This window comes from Apaloderma vittatum, unplaced genomic scaffold, assembly GCF_000703405.1.
Source record: "Apaloderma vittatum isolate BGI_N311 unplaced genomic scaffold, ASM70340v1 Scaffold18550, whole genome shotgun sequence".
Lineage (NCBI taxonomy): Eukaryota > Metazoa > Chordata > Aves > Trogoniformes > Trogonidae > Apaloderma > Apaloderma vittatum.
The window spans coordinates 1-11,458 of NW_009694182.1; the positions used below are offsets into that span (position 1 = coordinate 1).

The following is an 11,458-nucleotide window of genomic DNA, read 5'->3' on the forward strand; positions in this document are numbered from 1 at the left end:
CAGCCTAGGCCATTCTATGATTCTATGTTGTCAACTCTGTGTTATTCGTGTCAAAGCATCAGTGATTTAAAAGTCTTTTCTTACAGAAAGAGCAAACCTGAACAGTCACTTTTGTTTGGAATCTCTAGGCACACTGAAAGGTTAATTATTTTCCACCGAAATACAATTGCAAATGTTAAATTGTTTCTTTAATGTACTTTATTGCAGTGCTACAAGTTGCTTGGAGACAAGATATTTTTCTAATGACAAGCAGTCTGCAGATTATACTACGCAAATTGTAAATATGGCTGAAGGATTTAAAAAGGCACAAGCTTGTCTAATACTTAAAAACTTTTACTCCACTGAAGGAATTTGCTTGATTTAATCACAGCAGGACAAAATGTCTTTACTATAGGTGAGATTCAGGGCCGACATTACTCATCTATTACATCTTTATTTTATCTTCATTAATTCTGAAGTTACATCATCTGAACCTATCTGTTACATTCTGTGTAACTTGTGTTCACTGGCTTCTTTCTAGAAGTGCATGGACATTTTCAGGGATTTTGGGGATTAATTTCTGTAACTCCTCAATAAAAAGATGTTGCGACAATAAAACTACTTCGTGACAGCTCTTATGCAGCTAGAATTGTGTCATTTCCTGAAATACTATGTAACATCTTAGGCTTGAGTAGCATAATCTGCAAAAGATGTTGTGAACACTTCACGTTTTACTTGAACACTTCACGTTTTACTTTCTCTCTGGATATACCTCTTTTTGTAAGATGCAATCTTGAAAAAAACATGCCCCGTTCTACTCATGGGTGCAACCAACGGACTTTCTAATATCTCAAAAGCAGTTCTTGCTGCACATTATCAGTGAAGGATACATCTTCACTTCTCAAACCTGTGACTGCCTCTGGTAAAAGGCATGCTCAGCCTATACTTGTCAGTACCAGCAGTGCTGTGGCCTTGGTAATACAGAGGTCAGCACCAAAAAAAAACCCCTCTAGTGTCTATATCTATCCCTATATCTATATTCAGAAGTGAGGATCAGTTTTGCAGTTTGTCCTGAGTTTTTCCCCACTGCCAATACACTGCTCCAAGTTGCAACCCAGAGGTGTGACTCAAAGTCAGTCCCAAAGCAGCGGATTCACATTGCTGTGGTGCTGTGCTGAGCTCAGCGGCTCTGAATCTTGGCTTTCTCTAGACTTCTGCACCTCAACAGGACTCATTAGCTTGAGCATGTGACTGCTCATTATATCTCTTGGATTGAACCTGCTGTTGGCACCTGTCTGGATAGTTGTCTTGACTTTTAAAAAAGGCTTCTCTGTGGTGATGTAATTCACAGTATTTTCTGCCGGGCAAAACATATTTTGAAACATATGATGATAAGCAGTATTTTATACAGCAATATTAGTGCTTATGGTGCTAGTTTCTGATACTAAAGAGCAATTATGGAAACACATTTCCTGCCCTTAGGAGCTTGCAACCTAGCCAAAATATATTGCACGGAAGAGATCAACATACAAAAAGCAGAACCATTGTTTTCTTACTTTCAGTGCTTGTCTTGCTAGTATAGGGGGTTTTGAACAGAGCAAGGAGTTAATTAAGATGTAAATTAAGATGAAAGGTGATGAACAGTGATAGCTTGAGAAATTATTGTCCAAATGACTCAAAGAAATAATATCACAGAAGGACCTGAAGCAGGTCACAGAACAGATGCAGTGTAGAAAGGATGTAATGCAAAGAGTTATTCATGAGTGGGAGCTCAGAAAAACAGGAAAGTGTGTAGCAACAGAAAATCTATTTACTTGTCTATATTACTGATGTTATGGACGTTGACTGAAATGCTGTTGCACCAAGTGTTTTGCGTGATGCCTGGATATGTGACAGAGCTCCCCCAGTACCTACTGGTTTTGGTGAGAGCTATAGTAGTGTCACTCCTTTGAAAAGCAGGCTGCACACTTCTACTAGCTAAAGGCTGAAGTAAACGGGTTTGCATTAATAAATTCAGAAATATATGCCTAGATGCTGGTATGAATCATGACAATTGCTGGTTGTGCTCACTGAAAACATTTTCCTGTGTGTCAACAAAACAGCCATTATATAGTAGGGAAATATTACAGACTGATTTGCAAGAAAGACTCGTTGAGCAGGGTAAAAGAGAAGCAGAGGGCTAAGTGGTGATAGGCAGTATAAAAAAAAAAAAGCATAGGCAATATCATCCCTTCACCCCATTGGTTGACTTAAGACTGATTAATAACAGTTGAAAAACAAAGGCTAGAAATTGGAGTAATTCTATCTTCTTACAAAAGTAAATTGTTAATAATAGCATTTTTCTACAGTATTTCTCAGTGTAGAAGTTTACCCTTTTAGGTACTAGGCCACAGACACCTTAGCTCTTCAGGTTTATTGAATGTGCTTTGGAGATTAATTTGACCAGAGCAAACTGATGGATATAAGAAACTTAAAGGGTTGCTTGATGTCTATCTGCTCTTTCTTCCATGCCTCCCCTTTAAATATCTTGGTAATTGTTTCTGCGCCTGCAGCGTCCATAATGATAAAGGAGGTAGAGCAGAACAAGGTCAAAAATGAATAATAAGCCAACAGCAACATCAAATCCAATAAAAATATCTGTGAAGGAAAAACAATAAAGGGAATTAGTGAAAGACATAAATGTGTATCATTTTGGATACAGAGATAACAGTCTAATTACAAATATGTACAGTGGAAATACAGTACATTTTGTTCATATTTCTGGCAAGATCACATGGCCTGCATTTTCTATGCAACATAAATATAAAACTTAGACCTCAGTCCTGGAAACTGAAATTTTTCACCTCCATGTCTTATGTAGAAAATACAGAGCTGTTACAGTACCTTTCATTTTGTCTTTCTTCCCACATTCTTTTGACCAATTTTCTGTAATCACAGGAGAAACTAGTTCAGCAAACTTCTCGAGAGGACAAGAAGAGGTGCATCCTGGTAGAGTGAGTAGGTAAGGATCCTTTGAAGAGTCATTCCGATAATGCATTTCAATGCTGTATCGCCTGAATAACAGCAGAGATTTTTTTAAAAAGTTTCTTAAACAGGAGTTTACCATTTAGAGACAGCATGTTAGAAATGGGCTCTAATATCCTCCTCTAGAACCTGGTCTTCAAGAACAGAGGCTTTGTGAAAAACATCTGCAAAGCCCACTGTGCCAAAGCTGGTGCCGTTACTGCACAGATTGTTAGTCAGCTCAAAATCTCCTGCTCAAAGCTCCTTGAATGGCAGCAGCACTGGGCATTTTTAAGCCAACTGGTTTGCCCCGGGATTTATGAGATGTCTTGGAAATGTTGTTGCTATCTTTTAAAGAATCAGGAAAAATTATTTTACCATTTACTTTCAGCTGATAAGGCCTGTTTCCCTCTTCTTCCTATCTTTCAAAGCACACGGATACATGAACACCCAGCAAATGTAATTTTTCCTAGTTTTAATATAACTTTGTTCCAGTGAACTGTTCAGTAAAGTATCAGTTTAAAAGAAAATTTTTTCTTGGGGAAGGGGGAGCTGAATTCCAAACGCTTGTTGGTCTTGCGTAGGTGAGAAGATACTTGCCCACTGCTTTCTTGGTAGAGTTCAAAAAACTGGCAAGCAGCGTATGGTGGCAGTTTTCCATTGAAAATATTGAGAGCAATCTGGAGGGCCCCAAGTGTGGTGTCATGCTATTGGGAAAAAAAAAAAATCCATCTCTGAAAGTCGGTTACATCAACTACCATTCATCCAGAGTAATGAGACCAGAGTAGAGAGGGAGTGGAAATCCAGGTAAAATAAAACCTGTGTTAATTCGACCATAAAATGCATTCAGTATGTTCACCATTGGGAGAAACATGTTAAGAGATTACTACAGACAGCAGGGGACATTTCCAGAGAGTTACTGCAGTATGCGTCTTGCACTATCTGGCAACATTTTGGAGACGGATACTGGGGGAAGGCAAGATGTGGTTTGAATAATAAATCCAATTTTCAGTGCATTCTGCTTCTCCTTCCTTCAGGACTGTTTTTGTTTCCAAAGTCAGATTAAGGCAGTATAAGGTGATATATACATGGCATTTCAAGTGAAGATGCAAGTACTTGTTTTTAGATAGTGTACCAGACAAATGGCTGCATACAAAGATTTTCCTCACCTCCATACACACTCCAGAAGAACTTGTTCCTTCTGTTTGGATTTATTTAAAAAAATTATCTGTTTGGCTTCTATTTTGATGGAATCAGTTACCCACCTCCTGTAATCTCTACCTCATCTTGCAGGGAAGCTGCAGAGGAGCTGAGGGAAGGAAGTCCAAATACCTCAATGCTTGAATTTTGTGAGCATCTTTATATACATATCTGCTAGGCTAATTTGTATTATAATTTAAAACTACATTTTGTTATTATTCAGGATTTGGAACTTTTTAGACTGATCAGTTTCAAAAATGAGTATACTTGGCCTCAAGGCATTAAAGTAGCAGTGACAATTCTGGGTGCACTTCCTCATTTTCCAAAAGAATATAGTAGGGCTAGAAAACATGTAGAAAAGGCAGCAAGAAAGGCTTAAGGAATTGAGTGGTTGCTCTATAAGGAAAGATTAAATAGAGTAGGACTCTGTCCTGGAAAAGGAAAGATGGAATAGGTGTGACAGAAAATAGTGAACTCATGAGTGACCCAGTAAAAGCGAATAAAGAATGACTATTCCCCGTTTCTCACAATAGAAATGCTAGGAAGGAGCTAAATCGTATTAAGTTTTAAAAAAAATGAGGTACTTTTCTTCCTTTTAACACACAAGTGATTACCACAGGATGTTGCAGAAGCTAAAAGTCTAAATGCATTAAGAAGGTGATTAGATAAAGTGATGGAAGAAAGTCTGTCAAGAGCTATTAAACACACAGACACAGATTCTATCTCAGGAAGTCCCTAAGCCACAGATTGCTGGAAGGTTGTACCAGGGGAAGCATCACTCTGCGCTGGCATTATTCTCACATTCTTCCCTGCAGTTGACCATTGTTAGAGACAGGATAATGAATGAGCTAAGTGGATCTTGGTCCGACCCAAATGGCCTTCTTCATCCTCTAAAATAAAAAAAAAGGAATCCACAGCTGTATTCTTCTAGCTGTATTCCTTTCTAGGCAGAGGAAGGATTTGCAGTGCAGCTGAAGTTCTGCTGTCTGCCAGCATCTCTGCGTTAGGAGTGCTTGAGGAAAGATGCAACTTATGGGAACTGCACCATTAAGTTGCACAAAAACAGCTGATAAAATATGTAGTTTTCTTTACCAGGTACAGTTTGACTGAAACTGAGGTGAAATCCATGCTCCTGCTGTTTTCTTGTACCGACTGGTGTTTGGCTTGTTAGCTGAATTGAATGGTTTTATGTTATTTTTCCATTTATGTTCCAGAAAGACTGATTATTCTCTTTGAGGTAAAATCATAGCAAGGTTTATGAAATGAAAATACTCACTGCAGAGTAGACCTCCATTTTTCTTTGTTTTGAAGAGTTGGCAGCTTGTTTAATACTATTTAAAATTATATTCACAAGGACACCTTAAAAAGATGGGAACAAGGAAGAGGAAAATGAGGATGAAACATTTGCATAGAAACTTAAAAAGATTTTGAGTGTCAAAGAGAAGACATCTACTCAGGCCTCATTTTTTTTAGCTTGCTGCAAGTTCATAACTGAAGAGAAGATAATACAGAGCTGAAATATATCATTCATCATCCAGGTCAAGTGAAGAGGTGGAATTTACAGGAAATCATCTAGTACTGTCTTGAAAACTGGGGCTAGTGACACTTGCAGGTTTGTTATGCTGAGACCTCCTCTCCAGAACTTTTTTTGTTGTTCAGAGTATTACAGTAATGACAGCTGTGCTAGCCTCTTCCTCTCTTGATGCTGAAGAAACATCTTTAACTATTTATTTCCAACAAGTCACACAGTGTCAACTCTTCATTTTCCAAAGCTCTTTTGTACTCCTTCTCCACACCAGAGATACCCTAAAGCCAGTGAGGTAAGGGCAGCAGAAATTTCTTGTAGCACAATTTGTGCCGTTCTAGAGAAAGAGGGCATAACTGGTATGCCTGTGAACACTAGAAAACAGAATAAGTATTGGAGAGGCAGAATTTCAGCTTTTGATTTACCTCCTTGTAGTCGCGATTTCTCTTCTCTTTTATAAATCCCAAAGAGTGATAATAAGGACAATTCTGCCAGTTTTTCCATCTTGTTGATTACATCTTTGGTGGCCCATGCAGGGAGAGTATAATTGTGAATACCCTAGTAATAAAGAAAAACAAAATAATGGGTTTTTTTTGTCTACTGCCTCTTGCCCAGCCTCACACTACTCTATTTAGATTCTTTGAGGCTGTCCTGCAATTCTTTGCCCAATGTGGTTTTGTTCATCAGCGTGCCCTGAATTACAATTTCTATAGCAGCATATTGGGGAGGAAAATGAAGGAATGAAGGGATTGGATTTCAGTACTAGGCTTCAGGATAAAACATCAAATGGAAACAACAGGTTTCCCAAGCTGTAAACCATGTTTTGGGGTTATCATTTACCAATGCACTAAATTAGAAGTTAGGTTCAAATTAAAAAAAGAAAAAATAAATAAACCAACAAAATAGAAATCCAGGAGAGAAGGCAAACTCATTCCTATGAAACTGTATTGCAATCTTTCACCTGAAACCCAGTTTAAGTGTTATATTCTTTCCCAACCTCTATTGCTTTAGTATTACCTCACAGTGTAGGGTATCATATGTATTCCAGAGCTGGAAGTTGTCCAGTATTTTAAGATTATTTAGTTCAAGTCCTGTGTCAACTGCCATTGTTTGTAAGAAATCCTGGAGAAAAGAAAAGTGAAGAGTATACCACAAATACTCAGTACAGGTGGAACATATGTTAGCACCCAACCTGACAAGACAGTAGTATTTCACACAGGGAAACCCTTGTAGCAGAATATTTTGCTTGCAGATTTCATTTTGTAGCCATTTCAAGGTACTGATCTCTATTTCAGACACTTTTTTCTCAGCCCTAATTTTAAGAGTCCTCAAGGTTTTAATTTTGTCATTTGTAAATTTTTTTTGCATGTATTTATTTTTGCATTCTAGAAAAATTAAACAATGAAATTCTGTAACTTCTACATCTTAATTACTTTCCTCCTACTTAGATTTTGTTTCCTTTTAATTTTGTCTTACCATGTATGGTTGTATTCTGTTTTGAAATTCACTGGAAGTTTGTGTTTCATTCTGAAGTGTGTCAAAACGTGGACAGTCAGGCAGAGGAAAATGCAGCCTCTGAAACAAGAGAAGTGGAACTTAGAATAGTTCCAGAATTAAGCAATACATGTCTATTTTTTTTTGTTCCCAAAATGAAGCATTACACCTCTAGATTTTCTGTTGCTGAAGTTGCTGATGTAGTACTTGTTAGATAGATTCCTGGCTCTGCTCCATCTTCTCCATAATGGTTTGTTTGGGTACCTTGTTCCTGAATTCAGTTAACATAAGCGACAGGCTGAGGTAACCTGACTACCTGTGGCTGTGATAGGTTGATTTCCCTCAGTTCAAGTGAGTTCGGGAAAAAGAAATTATGCCAGTCTGTCGGGAGATGGCTTTGAGAAATGGATCAGGGTCTACAATCAGGAATTTTAATCATTTTGCTCTTAATTTCTGCAACCCTCCAGATCCATCTTGACTCTGGCTGGTGCTGGAATCTGAATTACTTCTCTATCTATGCATCCTACTCTCCTCTCCTTGGAGGTAAGCAGTGTATTACGGTAAACTTTTTAAGTACCACTTAATGGACAGAACTCGAAACAAGGCTGACAAATTGCACTCCTGAAATATCAAAAAGCTATGGGCCTAATGGCTCTGTTCTTATTTAGGGATATGGCTGACTTCTCATAACTCCGAGTGTATGCGTTGGGAGGTCATCCAATAATACATATTTGATCTGAACCATGTGGGAATACGTATGTGTCCATCAGACTCTGTGCTTTGGCAAATACGGTTTTATGCCACCTGCAGGAGAACAGACGATACCTGATCCAGCACAAAGTGTCAGTAGAAAGTTACGATAAGTGACATAAGTTTATGCTGGTTCAGCACCTTATGTCACATCACTAGAGCCTTTTTGACCCAGCACCAATAGTATCCTGTAACCATACAAATCATTTCAAGGAACTGACTTAATATACAATGGAGAAATCTCTTTAGATGCTTCTAGGAAGACTCCATGTCATTTAAGTTCAATATCTGTGGATTATGTATGTGCAAGGATGTCTCTCTCGAGGTGAACGTTAGCAGGCTGCATTTCCAGCATGTCCCTTTCCTCTTTGATTTCTCAATGTGGAGCTTGCAGCTGACCCTGGCACACACTTGGACAGGTTTCCAAGGGTGCATTTTTTCTGTAACAGCAGCACACTGGAGGGTGAAGGCTCAAAGACATGATATGAAACCGGGAAATATTGTTTAATTACACAATAAGAAATGTTTCTCTTGCTATATGGCTTAATTATCCCCCTCTAGGTGTTACTAATTAAGCCACTCCCTTTGGCCTCATTAAGCAATGCTCGCTACTGTTGCTTGTCAGGTCTTGATAGATCTCAGCGGCTGAAAGATAAACTGTGATTAGGTTTCTTTACAGGACTGTTCTTGGCCTCAATTTCCCACTTTGTGTTGCTTAGGGCTTGAAAATACCCTCAGACATCTGCTTGGTTTAACAAGGGAACAATGCTTTTTCCAGGCAGTTATCATATTTAACAGGAGTTTTGAATTGCCACAGAGGAGTGTTTCAGTGGAACATCAACAGCTACTTTTGAAGCAGCTGCACAAGTGATGAGGTCCTAGAGATTCCTACATATGAGTTTGTCTTCTTTAAACAGGTTATTGCACTGCACTGTGATCCCCCTAAGGGCTTTGAGGTTTTATCTGGCCAAAGCTCAGACTGCTTTGATGCTTTTTGGTCTTCTGGTGAAATAGCTTCCTCTAGAGTCCCACATTTAAATAACAGTGACAGCATTCTTTTCTTTTGAGGGATGGAGTTAAGTTTCTAACTGAATCACCTTGTGCCTAACTCAGTTTGTGGAAGCCCCTTTTCTCTGTACCGGCTTTCAAGCTTGGCCTTCGATAGAGGAGGAATGCAGATGGGAGGCGGATACGACCGCCCCCTAATGACAGAGTCCATCCTCTGATGCCAGCAACTGGATAGGTAGTTATTTAATAGGGCTTTTGTATGCATTTCCTTAAAGTCAACTTCTGTCCTCAAAGGCAGAAAAGAATTAGCCTTTAAGTCATTACACTCAGCAGCTTTTTGTCCTTGTTCAACATGCTATTGCTTACACAGTCCTTGTAACAGGAGGCAGTGAAATGAAAAACTAAACCTGAGTCAGCCAGAGAGAGCTACGTACAGTAGAACTTCTACAGGACCTATTATTCAGGTAGGTCTGCTCTTATGAACCACAAGGCAAGTGCTAGGGTTTCATTAAGTGTTTGTGTAGCACTGAGCATAAAAGGGCCCTTGTCTGTAATTAGGGTGCCTAAGTGCTACCAGAATGGGAAAGTAATAATTGAGAGGTCATTACAGAGGGGTCAAAATTCCATTCCTTGAATAAACTATGCAACAGACTTGCCAAGGAGGAGAGGTCTGTATAGCTGATGGGTGCTTAGAAAGGCACTTGTTCTCTGTAAAGATTTAGAGCAACTCCGTTGTAATACTTTACAAAAATGTCCTTGCCAGGAGAAATGTGAGAGCTATACCTTGAAGAAAATGGTAGTGGGGATGACAATTCATGTATTCTGCAACTATAGAGGGAGGATTTTCATGCACCATTACAGTTGACCTGTGACGTGCTTGTCAGCCAGTAGCTGCAGTTGATGTTTTCTATTAGACTGAACTCAAAAAGAACAAAAATTATTTTTTAGCCTCTTTCCCACTTTTTTCTCCTGTTAGCTTTTGGGAAAGTTTAAGGCAGTGTAAGAAGTGTCCAGCCAGTACTCACCCGGTCTGTTGATTTTTGCAAAACATGCACTGGAATGGGTTGCCAGAGAAGCTCAGGGTTCCAAATTTGGCTGCTGGTTGGTGGAAAGAGGCCAGAAAGGTACGACTGGGCACTCATAATGGTGCGATCGTAATCTGTGCTTTGGATGTAAAACTGAGGATAGAATGGCAAAGAGTTAGAAAGAATTCTAAAATTCTGTTATCCACCTGCTACACCTCAGGAACCATAAACCTCTCTGAGGAGCATGGCAAAGCTGTAGGCTTCTCTGCCTTCCCATCAATGCATCCCTCACCTATAGACTCAAAGAGTCGTGATATCTTCCCCTCAAGGGAACTGTAGCGTATGACAAGCGCACCCAAATGACTGTTAGGCCTCTCTTTTACCGGATGCAGTATGTGAGCGTGGCCCATCCCATGGCCAGGTAGGCATTCACTGCTCAACAGGGTAGAACAATACTGGGCCACTATGTATAAACCTCCTGTTCATTCCGTGGAGTGAAGCTGGTCAGTCTGGGAAAACTGGGCAGTGGAAAAACCAAACTGAACATTGGAGCTGAAAGTTACATTAGTCCATGTTTTTACCTTGACATAAAAGCCTGGCTTTCAAAAAATGTTCTTCTATCACCTTAATTTTTCCATTAATGGAAGGAATATGATGATGTGCTTTTATTTAGTGCCAGCCTATAGTTGCACTAGGCCAGAGAAATGTCCTCCAGACAATTCTGCTATATACCTCTTGCCGATTGTATGTGCTGTTCAAAAAGTTGGAATATCTTTCCCTTGTGTACTGTCCAAGTTCAAACAGCTGCCGCATTCCAGTCTGCAAGGCAAGCAGAGAGATGACTATTAGATTAAAGTATCTGGAGAATATTAATGTAGAAGTTTAATTTCTGTTTTCTTTTTTGTCTTCAGCAATCAGTTTTGAAGTGATCATTAACAACTTTCATAATGTATATGTTGTAGGTGGTCCAGAATATCTAACAGAAATACACATTTGTATATGAAAAAAATCATACATTCTGAAATGCTAAGATTCCAATGTCTGCTACCAGAAACGCAATGAGCCTGATTCTATACCAATATTGTTTCCACAGTGCTGTAGCTCTGTAGATGTTCCTGAAGTTATTGATGACTGACATTGTTCTTTACAGTGTATGTCGGTGTATTGGTTTTGCCTGGCTGGATTTCAGCGGGGGAGGGGGCAGTAGGGTGGCTTCTGCAAGAAGCTGCTAGAAGCTTCCTGAGTCCAACAGAGCCGATGCCAGCCGGCTCCAAACAGGGACCTGCTGCTGGCCAAGTCTGAGCCTGTCAGTAAAATGATAGGAGAGGGACACCTCTGTGAAAACATGTTTAAGAACAGGCGAAAAGAACTGCACCACAACAGCTGGCAGAGAGCTGGAGGAGTGAGAATATGTGAAGACTCCAAGGTCAGTGAAGAAGGAGTGGGGAGAGGATGTGCTCCAGGCGCCAGAGCA

General features: G+C 39.5%; 1 protein-coding gene across 1 annotated transcript; it reads right to left on the reverse strand.

The window, feature by feature from the left end:
• Positions 1-2,497: 2,497 nt before the first annotated feature.
• LOC104267271 (prostatic acid phosphatase-like) lies at positions 2,498-10,803 on the reverse strand (the record flags this gene model as incomplete). Its single annotated transcript, XM_009866762.1, has 9 exons — positions 2,498-2,616; positions 2,863-3,032; positions 3,583-3,689; positions 5,459-5,541; positions 6,133-6,265; positions 6,725-6,829; positions 7,184-7,282; positions 9,985-10,137; positions 10,717-10,803. Coding segments are annotated over 9 exons (1,056 nt in total), but the record flags the coding sequence as incomplete, so codon positions are not given.
• Positions 10,804-11,458: the final 655 nt, after the last annotated feature.